We start from the raw sequence: 24,812 nt of genomic DNA, 5'->3' as shown, positions 1-24,812 counted from the left end.
GCTAATCTCAGCACTGGAGATTGTCTTATTCGTACAATATGATGTTCAATTGCCGAGAAAAGTCTTCATTCAGGTCTGGATAATGCATGTTACATCTGGACTGTGACAATACCTTCTAGCTATCCCAGGTCACTGTACATTTCATTTGAGCAGGAATTTCCTAAAACAAGCAAGAAATTTACACAGCTCCTTGAAACACGTCCTACAAATACCCTAAGGCATTTCACCTAGAATTACTCATACATTGAATGAACAGCAAAGTAATTGTGTGTAAATAGATAAACGAAAATACTCAGCAAGATCCCACAAACTGAGATGAAATAGACTTTCAGTTCACTTGCCTTGTCCAATATTGATCTGTTAGCAATGTAGCTAAAATAGGTCATCTGGATTCCATCACTGTTATGGGGCCTAGCCATCACTAATTAGCTACAAAGTGGCTTTACTCCAAAAAATACGTAATTGGCCCCAAAGCATGCTGGACTTCTCAAGGTTGTGAAGGTTCTATGCAAATGTTTGTGCTTCATCATCACTGTTAGCACTAGTGTAATTCCAAGACGGTTCAAGATTGGACCATGTTGTAGCTCTTTGTTTGAACTGCACTGCCTTTGATCTCATTTGCATCACAGAGAATCTGTGTATTTCATGGCATTGCACCAGTTCATATGAAGACAAATTATGTCTGCTTCTTTTGTTGTAATGTGAAATTGTGCTGATTGATTAAGTGAGTCTGTTTACAATTGACGCCCACTATCCTTGATTGATCACATTTGGATGTTGACTCAGAGAGAAGTAAAGCTGGAAACCTGTCCCATACAGTAGCCATTTTAAAGTGCTGTGAGTAAAATCAGTTACATATATAGAAACCTAACTCTGAGAGGAATATACATCAATATTGCTCCTGGAGAAACAAAAAAAAACTCCTTGACTTTTACATAGTCACAAAATTGTTGAAATTTCATAAATGATATTCACTAAACAAATTAATCCAGAGAGCTGTTGGTGTTTAAACAATGTTAAAAATGACACTATCATTTATTTCAAGGATTGTATTCCTGACCAAGAAAGTCATTAACAGCAACCTTAGATGCAAATAATGACTGAAAAATTCCCAAGGTTTACCTGCGTAGAATGTATTTATTTTGGTTAGTTCCTTTTCGCTTATCTGGAAGAATCGCTCTTCAAAAGATGCATAGTATCGTTGAATTGCTGCTGGTTCTGTCACTGTAGAGACAAGTACAGAAAATGCATCAAAGGATTTGGTTACAATCAGCAAGAAATCAAGAGCATTTCACGTTCTTTATTCTGTGAATCTTATGTAAGTACATCTCTTTTGCATTGCTCATGTTGAATAAGAGAAGAAAATGCGTGACACACAGTAAATATGAGTTTTACAGCAAGTAGGTTGGGAAGGAGCTTCCTTCACAGTAACCTGAGCCAATGTAGGAAATTGAACCCATGCTGTTGGCATCATAGCAAAGCAGCCATGCAACTGAGTCAGTCAAGCCCCTCCATTCTTTAGAATAGAAACTTTAGAATAGCACTGTCAAAAGCAGGCTACTATGATATGAGAAATCTGAAATTAAAACAAAATGGACAACAACGGAATTACTCAGCAGATCTGGCATCATCTTTATTTTTACACTTCTGGGATGTGGGTGTCACTGGCTGGACCCAGTATTTATTGCCTGTCCCTAGTTGCCCCTTGAGAAGGCGAGGGTGAGCTACCTTCCTGAACCGCTGCAGTCCGCCTGTTGTGGTTGACCCACAGTACCATGAGGGGGGGTATTCCCGGATACTGACCCGGCGACAGTGAAGGAATGACAGTATATTTCCAGGATGGTGAGTGGTTTGGATGGAAACTTGCAGGGTTGGGTGTTCCCATGTATCTAGTTAAAGTTTCAGACCAACCCTTAATTCCGGCCTTAAAACTGGAAATATCCAGCCAGAGTTTAACACCAAACCCATCCACTTGCACAATTAAAATGGGGCCCATCTCCTGTCCATCTGTGAAACTTGCCAAATTTTCTGATAATCTTAAAGGCCTTCTGTCAGGTCCTCTTTATTATAGTGAATGCAAGAATGGAATCCATATCTACACTGAGCCACTTCTTTGGGAATGCTGCATTAATTATAGCCTGGACTGTTTTGCGTGTTTATTTGTGACAGTTTGAAAACTGACTTGATTAATCTGTTTGCAATTTGCTCATTATTGGGCAAAGTTTTTTTAAATTCTCTTTCACAGCTAATTGATTGTAAACTGTGACAAAACAAAACTCTATTAGGTCTTTATGATAGCTCTAAGCTAATGGAGAGAAGGAGCTACTGTTTGCAATTAGTTCATCTGTAGATTGTCCCCATTGATTTATTACCATTGTCTCACCCCTGTATGAGTACACAGGCTGATAAAACACAAGTTATGTGACCAGGACAAAGAAGCAACTGGATCAGAAAGAAATCAGTGCTCGTCACATCCGGAGATATGAAGCACAAAGACAAAAGATATCCTTATCTGGGACTATTTGATAGACATGATCTGAACAGACTAGATTGTCATTTTGCTTGACTGAGAGGGGAGGTTTTGATTTTGTCTTGAATAATATTTTCTTCAGGAAATGTTGGTGAGCCTGAACTCACCCCATCAGCGCCACTCCATGTTTCAGATATTTTTATTTACTAGTGCAGAGTGCAAATAATTTTGAGTAAATCCAATGCCTTCAAGCACTCTGAGAGCTATCCTTTGGTGGAGAGAAGAAGGAATGACTGTCAGACTAACAATCCTGAAACCTCCAAGCAATCCTCTAGGTACGTGGTTTCAAATCCCACCATGGCAGATGGTGGAATTTGAATTCAATAAAAAATCTGGAATTAAGAAAAGTGCTGAGCTAAAGGTGACAGTTGTCAAAAACCCATCTGGTTCACTGATTTCCTTTCAGGATGGAAATTTGCTGTCCTTACATGGTCTGGCCTCCAAGTGACTCCAGACTCCAAACAAAATGGTTGGCTCTGAACTGCCCTCCAGGAAATTAGGGATGGACATCAAGTGCTGGCCTATTCAGCAGTGTCCATATCCCATGATGGATTGAATGGCCTGCTTCCACATTGTAGGGATTATATGAATATAAAAGAAAACTATAGTGACACTTTCAGGCATCAAATCTCCTTATTAGGCTGCAGTGTGAGTGATTATTGTGTATTTATTGTATCTTCTGACACTAAGAAGTCACCTTTTCTGGTCATGTTTGCTCCTAATTGTGCTCTGACACCAGCCATTAGGCCATTGGGCTGCCCTTGCCAAATGTCACGCCAACCAGTCTCTAAGAGGGACATAGTGCCAGCCCAGGATCAAGTTTCTATTAAAGTGATGCTGCTTCCAAGACCAGAGACATCCTTTCACTAAGTCCCATGAATAACCCAGTAATCCTTAAACTTTAATTCCATTCCTGCTTTCCTGACTGCCTACTCTTGCTTTGCTGAGTTCCATTGTGCCTGCCTGACGTCTGTTCCTGAGCTGAGTTCTAAGTCTCATACCCTAGCCATCACTGAGGCCATTTGCTTCCACCTTCAGAACTTCACTCACATCTGCCCTTACACTACAGAACCCTAATCCAAGCATCCAACCCCAATCCAAGGGGATGTCTTCCCTTCATCTGAAGTTCTGCTTCCCACGTGTTAATAGGTTAACTCTCTCCTCTCTAAGGTCCTGAAATTTCATGCCTAGAACTGGACATAATACACCAGCTGAGACCTAATCAGTAACTGTGAAAGTTTGGCCTAACTCCCTCAGCAATCAGGCCAATCTACCATCTTGAACCCCAAGCTAAAGTTCTGGGGACTTGGGTTTGAATCCTGCAATAGCAGATGGTGAAACGTGAGTTCAGTAAAAACCTGGAATAAATATTTGGCTCAATGGTGACCATGTAACTGCTGTCAATTGTTGTAAAAACCCATCTGGTTCACTAATGCCCTTTAGGGAAGGAAACTGCCATCCTTACCTGGTCTGACCTACACGTGACTCTTGTCTCACAGCAATGTGATTGATTGTAACTGCTCTCTGGGCTATTAGGAATGGTTAGTAAATGCTGGCCCTGACAGAAATGTCCCCATCCCATGAATGAATAATAAACATTGCTTGACACACTCCAATTCATTCCTTAACCTTTTCCTCCCTTCTTTCTGGCTTCTTAAGCACATCTTGAACATTTGGTTTTCTGTCACTGGAACTTAATACAACTGAGTAACCATAACAATGCCTTCATATGACAGTGTGATGGTAAAATCACCAGGCTAGGAATTGAGAAACCTCCTGGAATTGGGGTTTGAATCCCACCACAACAAACTTTGAATTTAATAAATGAATGTTAAAATTAAAGCTGGTCTCATTAATTGTTGTGAGAACCCATTTGGTTTACTAACCTTCCTTTAAGAAAGGAAATCTGCTGTCTGTACCCAGTCTGGCCCACATGTGATTCCAGATCCACCAAACTGTGGTTAAATCTTAATTGCCCTCTGAAATAGTCTAACAAGACACTCAATTTGATGCGAAAGTGAGGACTGCAGATCAGGAGAATCAGAGTCAAAAGGTGTCGCACTGGAAAGGCACAGCAGGTCAGGCAGCATCTGAGGAGCAGGAGAGTCGATGTTTCAGGCATCAACCCTTCATCGGATGTCAAAATATCGACTCTCTTGCTCCTCGAATGCTGCCTGGCCTGCTGTATTTTTCCAGCGCCACCCTTTTCGACTCAATTTGAGGTGAACAACGAATGCTGTCTGAACTAGCAACATTCCCATCCCGTGAAAGCACAGGAAGAAACCTTGACTAAGGTTTCTCCACAAAGTCCACTCATCCAAGATGGCAGCAGAGGCGAGTATGAGACCTGGTGGCAAAGGCGGTGGCTGCATTAGTGAGCAGGGCCCACAGCCGACTCTCAGCAGCGGCAAAGGTGGGTTTGGGCTGGTGTGGGACCTGGCAGCATCAGTGGCAGCTGTATTGGTGAGTTCCAGTGACAACTGATGGTGCCAGCGGCATTGGTGGAGGCAAGATGGCACCAAAGAGTGGAGAATCTTGTTCCAGTAAGGGGACTCATAGCTGGCTGCTTCAGGCCCGTGGCCGAGCACTTGTCAAGAAGGACTGTAAAGTTGATCTTTATTTCTTTATTTTTCTTCCCTTATATTCTACGTTTTGGTTTATTTTCTGTGTTTTAAGATGGCGCCATAGAGTGGCAACACTATATAACACTTTTCACCATATTTTGTTACAAAATACATGTGACAATAAATAAATCAAATTGTTAGCTGTAGCTGCCCCATAGTGGCCCCTTTGATTTTAATTGTCTTGTTCAATTCCCTCCCCTCTCCTGTCCTGTGATGCTTCAAACACTCTTGATTCTTTCCATGTTGGCTTCCCAACCATTCCCGAGTTCCATATCCACCGTGAAATTCCCTCCCTCCCTCAACCTGTCCTTCTCTCTTCCTGTTTCCATTTCCAAATACCACTTTAACCAAGCTTTTGGTTGTCTGTACAAATAATTTCAGATGTCAGATTTGTCAGTGTCAATCTTGTTTGAGAATCGCTCCAGTGAAGAGCTTTGGCATTATCTTATGAAAAAGGAGGCTCAAACTATAATTTTTTTAATTTGCTCATTGGATATGGGCATTTCAGGCCAGGCCAGCACTTATTGCCTATCCCTCGTTGCCCTCGAGGGCAGTTTCCACATTGCTGAGAATCTAAAGTCACTTGTGGACTAGACCAGGTAATGGCAGCAGTGCCTTTCCCTAAAGGGAACTAGTGAACCAGATGGGTTTGAACCATTACTGCCCATCTACAGTTCGATATCAGGAAACAAAGTGATTGTAATGACTAAGGGGCCCATAGACAACCTACTGATCCTGCCCTGCTTGCTTTTACAGAATTAATGGGAACATAGGATTTCATGGTCATTAGTATTCTGGCCTTTTGTTTCCTTTATTATTACAGATTTTTCAGATGTTAAAGTTTGCTAATGGCCTGGATGGGATTTGAACACATAATCTCCAGAATTTTAGCACAGGAATTGGTGTCACCAATAACATTACCATTAAGCCACCACCTTCCCTGGTACCTCTGCTGCTATTGTTGTGGCTATAAATCACTTGGAGTTGAATGTCGAATCTTCATGAAAGGAGGTTGGGGCATGACCTTAGAGAGGTTTATAAAATCATGAGGGTTATACATAAGGTGCATGGCAGGTGTCCTTTCCCTGGGGTAGGGGATTTCAAGACAAGGCGGCATATTTTTAAGGAGAGAGAAGAAAGATTTTGAAAAGACATGAAGTGCAACATTTTTACACAGAGTGTGGAATAAACTTCCAGAGCAAGTGGTGGAAGGGAGTACAGTTACCATGTTTAAAAGAAATGTTTGGAGTGATAGACCAGTTTAGTTTGGGATTCTGGTCGGCACAGACTGGTCGGACTGAAGGGTCTGTTTCCGTGCTGTATGAGACTACGACTGTCACTGTCTGGGAAAGTGAAAGAGACAGAGGCTCTGGTTACAAAGACAGGTGTTCAGCAGAAGACTCTTTGTTCAAACCGATGGAGTGCTGCATTGTCTCGAACCAGACAGCCATTTGTTTCATGATAAATAAATACTGACAGCACAAATAAAACCTTCACCTTGTTAATAATGCAACAAGGAACTGATCCCTGCACAGCCACCAGCGTTCCAGGCAGTGCTGACGTTACGTTGTTTTACTTCTAATCCTGATCTGTACAATGCAGGCAAGTCTTTATTGAATAATCCCGCAAACAAATCTCCAATTGCCTGTGATTACTGTGTGCATTGCCATTATAATAAGGTAAATAGGCTGGAGAACAGCTGAGGGTTTTTCACTCTCGCTGCCACTCTGTGCTAACACCCATGTCCAGTAGCAGCTGCTGGCTGTTGGATTTACATGGAGCTAGCTGAACGGAACAGAAGTGAAGAATAAAAAAGGGGTCACCAAAACCTGTTCAAGCCCATAATGGGAGTTGTTAGGAACCCTGGGGATGGAAGAGAAGTTATGGACTGTTACACCATTACATCGCCATCTACGGTTTGGTAAAAGTATCGATAATGGGAAACAAAGTGATTGTCATGATTAAGGGACCCAAGGACAACCTAATTATCCTGTCCCACGTGTTTTCACTTACCGGTAGAGAATTAATGGGAATTGATGGACGCTATCTATATTTTGCTGCATTTTTGCTCCTAAACACAATAAATTTGTCTGCATTCTTGTTTTTATTAAACACGATAAGTTAATGGTTAAGGCCTGAAAGAGAAGTGTAGCCTTTTTTATACTCTGAAGGGGATGGACAGGGTAGATACTCAGAGGCTTGCGAAACCAGAACAAGGGGGCACTGTCTCAGGATCATTTGTGTCTGACATGAGGAGAAATGTCTTCATTCAGAGCGCGGTGAGCCTTTGGAATTCTCCATCACAGAGTCTTGTGGATGTATTTAAGGATTAGATAGAGACTTGGCCTGAAGAAGGGCTTATGCCCGAAACGTCGATTCTCCTGTTCCCTGGATGCAGCCTGACCTGCTGCGCTTTTCCAGCAACACATTTTCAGCTCTGATCTCCAGCATCTGCAGACCTCACTTTCTCCTCAGAGACTTGGCCCCTCAAGGAATTGTGGGAACTGGAGAAACAGCAGCGAAGTTAAACAAGGTCAATAATCAGCCGTAATTGTATTGAATGGTGGAGCATGGGTCACACAGTTTATTTGTGATGCTATTTCTTTTTCTATGTTCATACTTTGTTGAAACTTTATATGCGTGATATAATTATCACAACACTCTACTCACAAACTAAGATTCTGGATCAGTGGTGCTGGAAGAGCACAGCAATTCAGGCAGCATCCGAGGAGCTTCGAAATCAACGTTTCGGGCAAAAGCCCTTTATTCCTGATGAAGGGCTTTTGCCCGAAATGTCGATTTCGAAGCTCCTCGGATGCTGCCTGAATTGCTGTGCTCTTCCAGCACCACTGATCCAGAATCTGGTTTCCAGCATCTGCAGTTATTGTTTTTACCTCACAAACTAAGAGCTGAACCCTGAGTTTTTTTTGGATGGGTGCAAGTTGCTTTGAGTTTATTTGGAGAGTTTTTCACCATGAGGCCTAGTGAGTTTTCTCGCCATATCTCACCAAACTTCCCTCACTAACTACCTAACCTACCCCTCTATCCCCATCGTACGTGGTCTCAGCCCTATCCTGGCCCTCGCTATTCCCTGAACAACTCGCTGCTCAATGGGTATCCGCCAAAAGCCCAGCATCCCTTTCATCAGTGCCATCTTTAAAAGGTCACCCTGCATCCAGACAAGCACTGGCATTCCGAAGGTCGGTCAAAGAGGTTTGCGGAAGATGTCGGAGAGAGATGAGATAGCACCACAATTCTCCATCGGAGGCTGGAGGTCCTGATCCAGGGAGAGAAGCCCTCTTTCTGGAGAAGGCCACTCCAACAGATCCTGATCCAAGGTCACTGGTACCATCTCCATGGCGTAAAGGACCAGAAAGCGGTACTGTAAGAAGCTCAATGAGCATTTCCTCTGCAGCAGGGTAAGTGTCACACCTTTCTCTCTGCTACCGCACACTCACTGCATCTCTGCTGCTGCACCCACTTTGGCTTATACTCTGCCACTCTCTCAGTTGCCTGCAATATCCTCACACAGCCCAAATCTCCCACCCCAGCAACCCTCTGCCTACTCACTCACTGCGGGACACCTCACCACCCTTTGCCCAGCTGCACCAGCCCTAACAGCTGTGTCATCCATTTTCATCTCAATCAATTCCTCCCTCCCTCCCTGTCATTAGAGGAGAGGGCAATCCCCACATTAGCATCATAGAATCCCCACAGTGCAGAAAGAAGCTACTCAGCCCATCACTGACACTCCGAAGAGCATCCCATCCTATCCACCTAGCCTGTATATCTCTGCACACTATGGGCAATTTAGCATGGCCAATTCACCTGATTTGCACCCCTTTGTTCTGTGGGAGAGAACCAGAGCACCAGGAGGAAATCCATGCAGACACAGGGAGAACATGCAAACTCTACACAGACAGTCACCCGAGGCTGGGATCAAACCCGGGTCCCTGGCGCTGTGAGGCAGCAGTGCTAACCACTGAGTCACTGTGTCACCATTCTTCCTAGGGCAGTGAATGCCCATACGGGTGGAGCAGTGCCCAACATTAGGGTGGTCAGCCCCAAGAAGAAGAGAATCCTGGGTCTTGCAGGAACAGGTTGGGACCACTGCCATTGTGTATCAGAGGATTTCCGTAATGGTCATGCAAGGAAGGTAAATACTAGGTGCCAATATCTACGGACAAGGGGTGTGCACACTTGGTGCACGTGGATGGTGCTCTTTTCATGATGTTTATTCCTATGCTACACACAGTTCCTTTGGAGCAAACATTGCCAGGTATCCACTCTGATTTCCAAGTCAAGATTCCTCGAGGTTTACCTTTATGAAACAAAGCATTGCTGAGACAGAAGATCTGGAACAAACACAGACATTGCTGGAGAAACTCAGACGGTCTGGCAGCAACTGTTGAGAGAGAAACAGAGCTGATGATTCGGTTCCAGTTCTGAGGAAGGGTCACTGAACTCGGAATGGTAACTCTGTTTCTCTCTCCACAGAGGCTGCCAGACCTACTGAGTTTCTCCAGCAATTTCTGTTTCCGTGTCAAAGTTTCTCTTGTTTGAAGCATTTTGTGGGAGAGCAACTGACAATGAATGAGAGGAGCTGGGCCCTCAACAAGTTGTTAAGTAAGGAAGGATCCCCCTTAATCAACAACTCACAGCTGCCTAGTGAGAAACTCACGTCCCCACTTGTCAAAAGCACTGTGCACATTGAGAGAACAGATTGGATCCATGATTGAGACTACTGTCATGAGACGATATGAGCAGACTGGCTCCTTTGTGTGTAGCATCATTCGTCATACCAAGAGTGCAGCTTTATAAGGAAGCCGTTGATGTATTCATTTAACATATGCTCACTCCTTATTATGCGCTGATTCATTGCCCATGCTTCAGCCCCAGACTCCATCTTTTGTTTCTCTGGTTGACTCGTCCCTCCTAGTACCCAGAAGCAGCAGCTGAGTTGTGTGTTACCAGGGAGTCCGGGCCCCTACCCATCCCCACCATGGATAGCGAAGATTTCGTGTAGATGTTAGAGAAGGCTTAGGGTAGAATCTTGTAGAGGTCTGAGCGTATGGCAGGATTCAGGCAAAATCAGAAAATATGTCATGACAGTAGTCTCAATCATGGATCCAATCTGTTCTCTCATTGTGCACCTGGCTGTGACAATGTTTACAGTCTGATTGATCCTTGTAGTGTTTGTAATGAGGTCAGCCAAGTGGACCTCACAGAATATGAGTTTCCTGATTGGGGCTGCTAACCTATCCCAATCAGGAAGCCCTGGCTGACAAATATAAACAGGAGTGTCAGACTCTCTGTTCATTTTGAGAGCTGGCCATGAGGAAGCCAGACCAGTGTCAAGGAATATGTGCGTGTAAATAAAGGGTGACTTAGTGACAGGATATCGGCCTCCGTGAAGTGATTTCACCCATCACTGTCCCCGCCCGAGACAGTCAGTGACATTGGGAGGAACAAAACTAGCCTGGGTTCCTAATCCAGACAGCAGACCCCACCAGAAAGTGGGCTGACAGTAAAGCCGGTCGGGAATGCTCTGGGGGTCAGGTGTGATCTCTTACTGTTTGGATAACATTCAATCAGACATGAAGAATGATGTATTGGTTAAGGATTTACAAGGTCACCTACACCTATACAGAAAAACATCTCATCATAAGGAATAGGAATATCAGAGAGTAAACTATCTACAACACTGAGACTTGTAGGGATAATTTCACAACTGGATTGAGGTGGGTAATGGTAGAATCAGTTTAGACTGTTATGCAGTAGAGGAAATGGGAGGGAGGAATGCATTAGGGGCTTGTGGAAGTGAAAGGACCAATAACAAAAAGATTATATATAGGACCTTGCATGGCCCCCAGATGTCCGAAAACACCTTGTAGCCAATTCCATTTTCTTGCAGTATAATCCACCTGTAATGTAAGAAATGCTGCAGCCAATTTGTACACAGCAAGCTCCCACAAGCAGCAATGGTACTATGATATTCATTGGTGGGTAAATATGGGTTAGGTCATTGGAGAGAAAGCTCTTCTTTTATGTCTCTGTGTGGGGGCCTCGATTTAAAACTTCATCAAAAAATGGCATCCTAACGATGCGGAGCTCCCTAATCTCTGCCTGCTCTAGGGCGTCACCCTTCAGTTTTATGTTCAAGACTTGAACAAGGAACCTCTGACTCAGGTGGAAGATGCCAGATGCCATAGCGATCCTCATGAAATCGGGAAAAGTGACAAAAGAGCTTGAGGGCAGGTGACTGCACAGAGTAACAAGAGGGGTGGTGGGGAGGGGGAAAAAACAATTAGGAAGAGTGACTAGGAATCGTGGTGACAGGGCTAACTGAAAGGTAGGTTTGTGCATTGCTTGACTACTTTGGTTCCTGGCCATTGCTGGGCAAAAAGGGATCTGGGAGCAAGAAAACTGCACACCTCACTTGGCTGGGGAACAGTTCAGATATATGGACATCTGTTAAGCACTGAAATGAAAGCTGTTCGATATTTCCTAATGAAAGAGTAAATATTGATTTTTCCAGGATGCACAAGTAAATGGGGATCAAATTGGACTGGACGTTTATTCCTTTCTAGGTAAAAACAATGATGACTGCAGATGCTGGAAACCAGATTCTGGAGTAGAATGGTGCTGGAAAAGCACAGCTGTTCAGACAGCATCCAAGGAGCAGGAAAATCGACGTTTCGGGCAAAAGCCCTTCATCAGGAATACAGGCAGAGTGCCTGAAGGGTAGAAAGACAAGGGAGAGGAGCACATTATACAAACTGTTGGAAGGAAAAGCCTTGGTCCTTGAACAGTACACTGCATCATTGACACACTGCTCCTTCAGGGATGCTGAAGGATATTCCCTGGCCCTGAATAGTAATACAGAATGTTGGTAATGCAGCAGCCATCTTGCACACTGCAAGGAACCACAAAGAACAATGCTGTAATGACTAGTTAATCTGTTTTGGTTTTAGTGATATTGACTCTGGGACACCAGAATGAGGCTTCTTGCTCTTCAAACCTGCAGCACAAGATACACCGAGGAGACGTTGTAGATAGCACCTCTGACAGTGCACTATTCTACATGTGCTGCACTGAAATGCCCAGGGTGCTCAAATCTCTGGAGTAGGACTGAACCTACATTGTTCCTACTCAGGGATGTGAGTGCTAAGTCTCTCAGCCAGCTGCCACCTCTGTATATGGGACAGCTAATAAGTTTCACAATGTCTTCTATCAGTCTGTACCAATAGGAGAAATGTCAGAGATCAATACCAAGATTTAATGAAGCAACCATCTTCTCCAAAAATCATTTGTTTATATTGAGTTCTATTTTATATTATGTTCCAGAGCCAATCCGTATAATGAAAAGATTACAAAATCAAATTGCAGTATCTGTATACCAGGTAACTATAGCTTCTTCAAGGGCTGTTTATATACCTTTACATTTAGAATTGCTTGATCCAAACTGGAAACTCAATTGCTGTTCATGTAGCTGGTTTCCACTTGTGTCCCACTAACCCCAAACTCTGATGTTTCCCATTCCAGATGTTGTGCAGGTGCAGGTCACCTTGATAACTGCAGACGATCAGAACTTGCTTATCAAAGACAATTTTTAATTAAAATTTAACAGTCAGCCATCAGTGCAATCTCTGTGGCAACATTCAGAGTGTGTTTCCTAGCCAATCAGCATTCTCTGCTCATACAGTGTAAAATGTTCCCATTTACGTGAGTATTCTTGTGAAATGTCTTGATGAGTGTAAAATGAAAAGCTTCAACAATTTTGTTTTTCAGCCTTAGCAAAATTGCAGTCAATGGGAATCAGGGAATATTCTCATCTGCTTGGAGTCATACCCGACACAAGGGACGATGGTGTGGCTGTTGGAGGTCAGATATTTCAGTTCCAGGTACTCTTCAGGGTAGTGTCCTGGGTCCAACCATCTTCAGCTCCTTTATCAATGGCCCTCTCTCCATCATAAGGTCAGATGTGTGGATTATCACTGATGAGTGTGCAATTTTCAATTCCTCTGACACTAAAGCAATATATGTCCATATGTAGCAAGACCTGGACAATATCCAGGACTGGGCTGATAAGTGGCAAGTAACAAAACACAAATTCCAGGCAGTGACCACCTCCAACAAGCGAGAATCTAATCATTTCCATTTGACATTCAACGACATTACCATCACAGAATCTCCCACTATCAATATCCTTCAGGTTACCAGTGACCAGAAACTGAATTGGACTAGTCATGTTATACTGTGCAATAATGATAGGTTAGAAGCTCTGAATTCTGTGGTGAGTAACTCACCTCCGGGCTTTCTCAAAGCCTGTCCACCATCTATAAGGCACAAGTCAGAAGTGTGCTGGAATACTCCTCACTTGCTTGGATGTGTGCAGCTCCAACACTCAAAAGGCATGATACCATCCAGGTCAAAGCAATTTGCTTGATTGGTACTCCATCCGTCATGTTCAACATTCAATCTCTCCATCACTGATGCTTAGTAGCAACATTGCGAACTATAAAGTGATAGGCGTGCAGTATAAAAACTATTACAGTCTTGGCCTGCCACCTTAATAGAGTTCTGATGAAGGGTCACTCGACCCGAAATGTTAACTCTGATTCTCCTCCTAAGATGAGCTTTTCCAGCAATTTCTGTTTTTGTTTCTGATTTACAGCATCCGCAGTTGTTTCACTTTTTTTTTCAATGTAGTTCTTTGCTGGCATTTCCTGAAGATTATTGTTATAATAGCTCTGATTAGGAATGCTTTGCTGAGTTGCAAAAGCTCCAAAATTATTTGTCTCATGCATAACAGCCTTTTATGCAACTGGATTGAAGGTCCAGAGATTTAGAATGGACCTTCTAGCCAGCTCAGCTGAGTTCAACACCACACTGTGGGCCAAGTACTGGACCAACACGGACACAATGGGCCATTTTCTGTGCTGTGAATCTCTATGACTCTATGACTTGCCTTCCACTGTGGCTGCCTACAGTGGACCTGACTCTATTTGATATGCAGAGAAATCTGGGTGTGTTGGTTCACAGATCACTGAAGGTGGCAGTGCAGGTTGATAAGACAGTGAAAAAAGGCTTATGGCATGCTTGCCTTCATTGAAAGGAGCATTGAGTATAAAGATAGGCAGGTTATGCTGCAAGTTTATAGAACTTTAGTTAGCTCACACTCGGCATGTTGTGTATAGTTCTGGTCACCACACCACCAGAAGGATATGGATGCTTTGGAGAGCATACAGAAAAGGTTTACTAGGATGTTGCTGGGTATGTGGGATTTTAGCCATGAAGAAAGGTTGGATAGACTGGGTTTGTTTTCACTGGAACTGTTCAACCAAGTGACTGGAGATTGAAGGGCGACCTGTTAGAAGTTTATAAGATTGTGAATAGCATGGTTAGAGTGTAAAATATGAGGCTTTTACCAGGGTGGTGGGGTCAATTACTACAGGGCAAAGGTTCAAGATGAAGGGGGGAGTTTAAAAAAATGTGCAAGGCTGGTTTTTCACACAAAGGGTGGGGAGTGCCTAGAACGCACGACCAGGGGAGGTGGTGGAAGCAGACACAACGGCAGTGTTCAAGAAGCACTTGGACAAACGCATGAATAGGAAGGGAATAGCGGTATACAGATCCTGTAAGTATAGAAGGGCAAAATGTGCAGGTGCAGGCTTGGAGGACCGAAGGGCCTGTCTCTGTGCTGTATTGTTCTTTGTTCTATCCTAGCTCAGCTCCCACAGAGTAATTTTGGGTGTAACAGAGCCCTTTAATCTGAGGCAGGTCGACTGAATCTGGACATTTCCCAACTTGAGCTACCCACCTCAACAGTGAAAATCTAACCTGCACACAGTCAATGGTGTAAAATTGGGCCAAATGCTTGTAAGTGGGACTAATTTAGTTTGGGAACATGGTCGGTGTAGACTAGTTGTTTGTTTCCATGTTGTATGACTCTATGACTATAAATCTAAAATTAGTTTTGAACTTTATTCACTATTCAATGTCTAGCGATAGTCATTATAGAGTATTGCTGAAAAATGATATTTTGTTGGAACTTTTTAATCTCGCATTCATCAGGAGATTTGCCAGAATGCCAATGTAAAGGAGAAATAACATTTTACACTGTTTAAGAGCATTGTTTCTATTTTACACAAGTATTCTTATGAATTGTCCTGATGAGTGCAAATAAAAGCTGTAACATAATATGAATTTTTCATCAATAAGTCCTGTTCTACCAAGTCATAATATATTTGAGAGATATTATCTAACACCAAGAAATAGGGATCTTTGCAATTGAATCAATGCAGTTAAATTAAAGATACTGTTGATTTTTTTGACTGTTGGCTTTTAATTCTTTAAAAGATACAAAGAGGGATTTGAAGACATGGTTAATCAGACTTCCGTTCAGGCTGATATTATTTCACTGTTATTGATTCCTCTTTATCTCATACTAATGGTAACCTTTAAGTTTGGTCTGTTAAGTAACAAAGTATAAAGTGATTTAGTTGCAAATAAGTGACCACTAATCTGTGTGAAAACTAAAAGTTAAAGCATTGGTCAGTTTAGTTCATTCAGTAAAACTAATTCAGATACGTTCCAGTATGAATGGAAGTGTACCTTTAAGAGAACATTGATCAGTTGATAGCAAGTTCCGTGGAAGAAATTTGTGGATATATTTTCACAATTATGGAATGGTTCTGAAACATTGGAAAGAAAAGCTGGATAGGCTGGGATTTTTAACATGGGAAATTGAGAGATGATCTTACAGAAGTGTATAAAATCATGAGGGGTATAGATGGAGTTAATAGCAGGTGTCTTTTCCCTTGGGTGAAGTATTTCAAGACTAGAGGGCATACTTTTAAGGTGAGAGGAGAGAGATTTAAAAAAGACATGAGGGCAATTTTTTTTCACAGAGGATGATTTGTGTGTGAAATGAACTCCCTGAGGAAGTGATGGACCTGCGCACAGTTACAATGTTTAAGACACTTAATAAGTACATGAATAGGAAAGGTTGGAGGGATGTGGGCCAGGAGTCGGTAGGTTGGACTAGTTTAGTTTGAGATTGTATTTGGCATGGACTGGTTGGACCACAGCATCTGTTTCCATGCTGAATGACTCTATGATTGTATAACATTGGGCCATTCAGTCCCTTGAACCTATACTACCATTCAATAAGATCATGACAGATCTGTGGCCTAACTCCATATAGCTGCCTTTGGCCCACATCCTTTACTGTCTTTGCTCAACAAGCAATTATCTATCCCAAATTTAAAATTAACAACTGATGATCGAAACGTTTCCTTGATTATAGGTAGCTGATAGGGTAGTTACATTGATCAAATTGGGGGTGGCATGGTGGCTCAGTGATTAGCACTGCTGTCTCACAGCACCAGGGTCCCAGGTTCGATTCCAGCCTTGGGCGACTATTTATGTGGAGTTTGCACATTCTCCCCGTGTCTGTGTGAGTTTCCTCCCACATTCCAAAGATGTGCAGGTGAATTGGCTATGTTAAATTGCCCATAGTGTTAGGTGCAATAGTCAGAAGGAGGTGGGTTGGTCTTCAGAGGGTTGGTGTGGACTTGTTGGGCCGAAGGGCCTGTTTCCACACTTTAGGGAATCTAATCTAAAAAAATCTTGATGAGGATGTATTGCAAAAATAAATAAATTCTCACATACCTTTATCGTACTACATAAATTGGAAAGCTGATGGAGATCAGTACTCACTGACATCTATCCCAGACAAGAATTAATGGAATTAAGAGGATATTGGCAGCAGAAATAGAAATGAGTTCAGGGAAGAATGTAAAGGATTGTGGTGAGCAGTTGTTTTTCAAACAGGGATGTTGTATACTGTAATGTTCCTCAGGGATCAACATTAGGACAAATAATTGTTTTGATATATTGGCCTTGGGTTATCCTTTCAAAATTGCAGGTGGTGCCAAACTTGGAAATATTGTAAACTGTGACATTAGATAGCAAAAGATTTGAGGAGGACTTAGACTTACAGGCTTGTGAGATGAGTAGACACATGACTGATAAATTGTGAATATGCGCCTTGCCAGAAATTTATAAATCCCATGAATGAAATGAAACAAAAGAAAAAGATACATTTAGGTAGGAAGCATGGGGAGGCAATATGAACAAAATAGTGCAATTCTAAAGGAGGTGCAAGCACAGAAAGACTTGGGAGAGTAGGATACACAAAACCTAGTTGGCAGCTGTTTAGAATAAAAGCAAAATCCTTGGTTTTCTAAGTGGATGAAAGGATTGGAAGAGGAAGGAAGTTATACAAAATCTTTATAAAACTGCTTCAACTTCAGCTGGAATGTTGCGTTTAATTCTGGATACTAGGCTTTAGTTTGGCCTTGGAGAAGGGGGTTAACTGGCGGGGTGTCAGGAAGGAGGGGTAACAGACACTTGGAGGAACCAGAGAAGCTGGTGTTGTACATTAGAGCAGAGATGGTGAAGAGGAGAGTTGATAGAGGTGTTTAAAAATGTTCTTGATTGAATAAGCAAGGAGAAATGATAGCATAGATTTGCTAACCACAAGATGCAGATTTATGATGGTTGGCAACAGGACCAGAGCTGACATAAAAAACATATCTGGTTCTGATTTCCGATCTGGAATGTACTGCCTGAAAGGGCTTTGGAAGCTTCCTAAAGTGACTTGGCTAAATATTAAAAGGAAAGAAATACCTAAAAGGATACAAGGAAAAATCAGGGAAATGGGACTGATGAGAAAGATTCCCCAAAGAGTCAGGAGGGCAAGCTGAATTATCTTTTTACTGTTTTACAACTCAGTGATTCTATGATGTTTTGATGGGTACAACTTTAAGCACTCTCATTATTCACAATATAAATCAGGAAATGGCTTTGTATCAAAGTCACACACTGATATTCACCAAAGTATAAAAAGTAGAACTGGTGTGTTGCAGAGGTACTGCTGTTGATTACAAGTCACTTAGGAGAGTTTCCAGATACCAATATTAGATACTTAAGTTTTGCATAATATTAATCGGATTGTTGATAGGTCCCAGATTAATGCATTAGTATTCCCACACTGTATAAATAGTACTGATGATGGATGCTAGTTGTGTACTGTAACATTTATGACATTCTGGAAATAAGAGAGATGATTTGTACCACTGTTACATATCAACGTTTATCGCATTGTCAGGGCTTCAACTGTTACATCCCAAAATTCATCACTGTCTATTTTTAAGACAGGTAATCAGTGCTAGTATTACACATTGTCATTTATTGCACTTTAGAAGAAGGAGTCTTGATATGATACACACTGAGATTCATTCAAATGATTAAACATGAGAGTTTCTGTGCTCCTCTGCTATCAACTGACATTTGTAACATGTTATAAATTGGAGAGCTGATGGGTACAAGTGTAAAACACTGATGTTTATCATATTATCAATGGAACAGTGGATGGGTAACAGTCTTACATGACAACATTCATCACACATTATCAATAGTACAGCTGCACATTACCAGTGTTCCACATGGATATTTTTAACTCTTTATCCAGAGGAGAAATGAAAGATACACACTAAAATTCCACAAACTCACTGTCAAGGCCCACCTAGCATTATTAAACTTCCTCACATTCCTGCATTCTGTGAGGATTCTATGCCATTTTTCCAATTTCTCTGCAGGTGTGGCCTTTATTTGGATGATGCAATATCCCTACAAGTGCTTCCAATACATCTTTGTTTTTCCCTAACTTAGGAGACCCCCCCAGCCATCGACCCTGAACCTTATCAGTTCATTTTCTTCATCAAGAGCACTTCCTAAACCAGCAACCTCTACCTTCGAGAAGGCCAAGGGCAGCAGGTATATGGGGACACCACATGACTAGGAAATATATCACCGTTCTTTCAGTGTCATTGGGTCAAAATCTTGGAAATTTCCTCCCTAATAACATTGTGGGTGTTTCTGTATTCTAAGGTCTGCCGTGGTTCAACAAGACAGTTCATCATCTCCTTCTCATGGGTAATTAGGGATAAATAATTAATGCTGGCCTAGCCATTGGCACTCACATCCCAGGAGTGAATAATAAAGAAGATTCCTGCAATAGTACTCTCATTCTTTCCCCCCACCTCCCAGAAATCCTTGTCCTTATCTTCCGCCTTAGCAGCCTCTACATCAATGAATCACCTTCCACTATTCCTGTCACATCCTGAATGATGCCACCAGCAAACATATTTTCACCTTTTGGATGAGACGCTGTACTAAGGCTCCATCTGCTCTATGTGGGGGAATGCAAAAGATTCCATCACAATTTGCAGAGAAGAGCAAGGGAGATCTCCCAAAGTTCTTCTCCAGGATTTCTCCTTCATTCATCATCACAAAAACGGATTATTAACTCATTATCATGTTGCTTTTCTGGGAGTATGCTGGGTGCAAATTGGTTGCTGTGCTTCCTGCATACAGACTGCTCTCCAGAAATATTTAATTGAGTAGATGGCAGTTTGACAGAGCCTGTACTCACGAAAGACACAATATAAATGCAAGTATTTCTGTCTACTTAATCAATAACTACATTACAACAGTGTCTGTACATATTGCCATTAAAATGCTTTGAGACATCTTCAGATTAGGAAAATTGCTACTCAAAAATGTAGGGTTTTTTTCTTTTCTAACCATCTACTACTGTCAATTTAGAAAAGTGGTTATGCAGATAACGTTGTGCACCTGTCTCATTTGATGCTTCAGATTTCATTGCACATGACAGGAAATCAATAATTTAAGCTTTGTCGGAAGCTGGCATTGAGTATAATTAAGGTAACTGGAGATATTGCTGTTAAATACTGGTTAATAGAGTTAACATGTAAGAAAGCTCAGTTTGACACAAAACACTGGTGAAGTCCAGTTTAAGTTTGGCGATTTATGGTAGTCCTATTTTGTCAATTTATTCGTTTGCTTCCTTACAAAACACTCTTCAGTCAAGGGAGGCAGTCTCACATCATCCACCCCATCAAGCCCTTGAAGAATTTTGTACATTTCAAAGCAATGCCCTCTTATTCCAACGAATATGGGTCTGTTTAATCAGATTTGCATTTGCTCAGGATGCCAGTTCTTTACAGCTAAACAGTGAAAGTCTCCATTTGTCAAAATTAGAGAAATTTTGAAAATTACTTTGTGAAAATTGGAAATCCATGAGTTTAGGGTGAAATGTATTTGACAGAATCCAAGTATTCAACTCGGCAATCATATCTGTGATTTTAATTCTACTAGTATGTATCAGCCACATCATTATGTCACGTTAAATTTAATATGTTCTTTTTTAAGAGAAAGGAATTTGAAGACTTACAGAATTTCAATTACACAGTAAAGTTTGATTTTATATCAAATCACATTCTTCCAAATCACTGCTTCTTTGGCAAGTCTGAAACTGCTGTTGTGGGGACTGCCTCCAACTTTCCAAAGTTTATCAAACAACAAATGATTAATCCTCTACACCATTAATTCTTGAATAATTCAACATCATATTTTAATGCCTACTTGACTATTTATTTATTAAAATGTTGCTAAACTTGGTGATGTTGAATGTGAAGACATCATTTAATTTTGTTTTCATTTTTGGAATTCTAGTTGAGGTTCTTCAGTTATGTTGTACAGAAATGATTTTCTAGCTTACAGCAGACAGCAGAGTTTAAAATATCCCAAGGCAATAAAAAGGACAAGTAAAATTTAACTTCAAGAAAGCCCAGTTTTAATCTATTCAGTGTCTTTTCAAAGTTTTACATTAAGAAATTGAAGAGCTGATTAAACGTATGAACAAGGAATAGGGAGTAGGACATTTAACCCCTTAAGGCTTCCTTGACATTTAAACATGATTTGGAGATGCCGGTGTTGGACTGGGGTGTACAAAGTTAAAAATCACACAACACCATGTTATAATCCAACAGATTTAATTGGAAGTGCTAGCTTTCAGAGCGCTGCTCCTTCATTAGGTGATCTGATCATCAACCACCTGATGAAGGAGCAGTGCTTCCAATTAAACCTGTTGGACTCGAACCTGGTGTTGTGTGATTTTTAACTTTGACATTTAAAGAGATTATGGCTGATGTGATTGTAACTTCAAATCCACATCCCTGTCTAACCCCTGATAACCTTTCACCCCCTTGCTTAACAAGAATCTACCCACCTCAGCCTTAAAACTATTTTAAAATATTCTGCTTTCATCACCTTCCACAGACCAAAGATGTGCAGGCTAGGTGAATTGGCCATTCTAAATTGCCCATAGTGTTCAGGGATGTGTAGGGTTAGGTGCATTAGTCAGGGGAAATATAGAGTAATAGGGTAGGGGAATTGGTCTGGGTGGGATACTCTTCGGAGGGTCGGTGTGAATTTGTTGGGCTAAATGGCCTGTTTCCACACTGCAGGAGTTCTATGAGCCTTTTCAGGAAGAGAGTTTTAAAGACTCATAATTTTCTTAGAGATTTGCCTCATCTATGTTATAAATGGGTGACCCCGATGTTTAATCAGTAACCCCTTATTCTAGATTCTTCCAGAAAAAAAAATCCTCTCCATGTCTAACCTGTCAAAACGCCTTAGAATCTTATGTGTTAAAGTCACTGTCACTGTTTACTCTAAGCTGTAGTTGATTGAAATATCTAAAAGGACCACAAGCAGGATTTAATACCTCAAGTTGGGGGTTGGTTGGTTTAGAGTCAAAAAGTGTGTTGCTTCATCAGGTTTATGCCTGAAATGTCGATTTTCCTGCTCCTCGATGCTGCCTGACCTGCTGTGCTTTTCCAGCACCACACTTTTCAACTCTGATCTCTAACATCTGCAGTCCTCACTTTCTCCTGGTTGGGTGGTTCAGTTGAATGGATGGTAGGTTTGCAATGCAGACTGATACTGATAGCATAGCTTTACCTCCTGTATCAACTGAGGTTACCACCTTCTCAACCTCACCACTTGCCTGAGGTGTGGTGACCCTCAGGTTAAACTCACCACTGTTTGTCTCTCTCTGTCTCTAATAAGAGAGTGGGACAACACTGACTTTATCTTTATCTAAAGTAAAAGTATTGATAATGTGTTGGAGCAGATTGTCCAAGAAATGATTGGCAGAGATGATACCAATAGTTTGTTGGTATCATCTCTGCCAAGGCTAATGTGCTATCATCTGTGTTAATTAAACAGAAGAAGGGACTAGGTTTATGAGTTAGAAGCAAAAAAACCAGTCAAGTGACTGGGCCTAAAATCAGCCTGCGAAATGATCGTGGATGATGATGACAAATTGATAACAAGAATCAAAGTCAGGTTAAAAATGGATGTGAAGGTGTGTAGGCATATAAATAGCCTGGGAGTGAGCCAGCAAACGTAACCAGTCAGGAATCAATTCACAACGCCAACTCCAAGATGGCGGCAGAGTGGCAGGGCTGAGACCAGAGCTTTTCTACGATATATTTCCAAGTCAGGATGATATGTGGCTAGGAGGGGAACTTGAAGGTGTTCCCACTTATCTGCTGCCCTATTGGTCTAGATGGAAGGGGCCGTGGGTTTGGAAGGGGCTGCCTGAGAACCTTTGGTGAACTTCTGCAGTGTATCTTGTAGATAGTACACACTGTTGCTACTGAGAGTCAGTGGGGGAGGGAGTGGATGTTTGTGGGTGTGGTGCCAATCAAGCAGCTGCTTTGTCCTGGATGGTGTCAAGCTTCTTGAGTGTTGTTGGAGCTGCACTCATCCGGGCAAGGGGAGAGTATTATGCTTCCTATATGACAACAATGGGAACAATTCAAAAATATTTCTTTAGCTGGGAAGCATTTTGATGTGATCCTGAAAACTTAAAGCTACGTAAATTCAAGTCTTTGTAATTTGTCAAGTGTTAATGAGTTAACACAGCCCTCAATGCAGTTTCATCAGTTTAGGGAGAAGGAAGTGTACAAGGTTAAGGGCACATTTCCACACAGCAAACAGCTGGATTATTTGGATGGCTGGCAGTAGAAAGGAACTGTCTTGAACCTGTGAGAATGAGATGTCGAAGAATCAAGTAACACAACAGCAAAGTGTAAGATGTTGTGAGGCTTTAATTGGTTCACTGCCAGGGAAGTAATGTCAGGCTTGTGTTACAAAGTGAAAATTAACGAGCGTGTTAACATAACCAGGCAAGGCTGGTTCTTTAAGGTTCAGAATCCTTTTCACTGTACTGAGTTACACATTGTGTTGGTGCTAAAGCAGCAAGGTCAGGGATTAGGAAGCGACTTGTGCCTTCACCAATACAATGTTTCTGTATTTAGAAATTGGCTCAATACTTTAAATTAAAGTATAATAGCTTAGACATTTCAGAGGAATCTATGTAGTTAAGTTCATCTACATTTGATTGCAGCATTAAATCTTAATTGCATCATAATGTAGGGTCAAGTTTATGAATCCACAGGAAACAGTTACGTGGAATTACATAGGAAGTAATACATATTTAACACGATTAGTGTGTGTTAATGTTTATGTTTTACACAAAACTCCTCATACCCTTTCATTTTACATATCATTCTATTTTGCTGTCTCCCTTACATACTTATTCCTACAAATTGCCTCATTCCACCACTGCTAACTGGACAAGGGCAAAGCAAAGTCAGAAGAGTTTGGAGAATTGCCCTCACAATTTCCTACTTTTCATCTGAGATTTGAGATCCACCTTGAAAGGTTCCAGTTCCAATCTTCAGCCTTTTCATAGAATCTCTACATTGTGGAAGCAGGCCATCCAGCCCACACTAACTCTCCAAACAGCATCCCACCATGACTGAGCATCAACTCCCTATAATATCTCAGTAACCCTGTATTATTTGGAGCTAATCCACCTAGCCTGCGCATCCCTGGACAATGTACATGGCCAATCCACTTTACCCACACACCTTTGGTCTATGAGAGGAAACCCACACAGACACAGGGAGAATGTACAGACTCCACACCGACAGTCACCTGAGGCTGGAATCGAACCTGGGTCCCTGGCGCTGTGAAGTAGCAGTGCTAACCACTGAGCCACCGTGCCATTCCTTGTGTTACTAGCTAGCTTCATTCTCGGTCAGTACTGTGATTTGACTTTCTGCTTCTACAATCTTTCTCACACTGGATTAAACTCTACCAATATTACATCATGTTTGGTGGTGAGTACATAACACATCAGTATTTGTCATCAGCAACCCTCACATTGTGCTCTTTGATATTGTACACATGGGATGCTTTCATACTGTGGTTTTAAAAGCACTGAAATCATGAGAATTGATTTCCTGAGCTAATACTCAAGGTGACTGTATATAACAAACAATAAGACCATGTCTAATTTGATTTTAACCTCAACCTCAAATACTAGCCTCCCCTGATAACTGTTTAGCCCTTTGCTTCTCATTAATCTATTTAGGTTTGCTTTAAGAATATTCAAAGATTCTCTCAACACTGCCTTTCGAGGATGAGAATTCCAAAGACTCAAACTTCTGAGAAAAATATTGTCTTAAATGGCAGCCCCTAATTTTTAAAGTCACCTCCAGTTCTAGATTCTCCCAACTGAGGAAACATCCAAATTGTCAAGTCTGTTCAGAATTTTGTATGTTGTAATCAAGTGATCTATACTACTCTGCTAAACTCAAGGGGATACAAATCTACCTTGTTCTCATGTGACAACCCACCCATTCCAGGTA

General features: G+C 41.7%; 1 protein-coding gene across 1 annotated transcript in view; it reads right to left on the bottom strand.

The window, feature by feature from the left end:
- Positions 1-24,812, bottom strand: part of LOC122564619 (xenotropic and polytropic retrovirus receptor 1 homolog) — an 84,318-nt gene that overhangs the window by 33,256 nt on the left and 26,250 nt on the right. Inside the window, exon 3 of the mRNA XM_043719709.1 lies at positions 1,123-1,224. Within this exon, the coding sequence (XP_043575644.1) occupies positions 1,123-1,224 (102 nt within the window). The remainder of the gene's footprint in view (positions 1-1,122; positions 1,225-24,812) is intronic.

Source organism: Chiloscyllium plagiosum, chromosome 30, assembly GCF_004010195.1.
Source record: "Chiloscyllium plagiosum isolate BGI_BamShark_2017 chromosome 30, ASM401019v2, whole genome shotgun sequence".
Classification (NCBI taxonomy): domain Eukaryota; kingdom Metazoa; phylum Chordata; class Chondrichthyes; order Orectolobiformes; family Hemiscylliidae; genus Chiloscyllium; species Chiloscyllium plagiosum.
The sequence above is the reverse complement of the archived record's forward strand: the minus strand, read 5'-3'. Positions and strand labels throughout refer to the sequence as shown.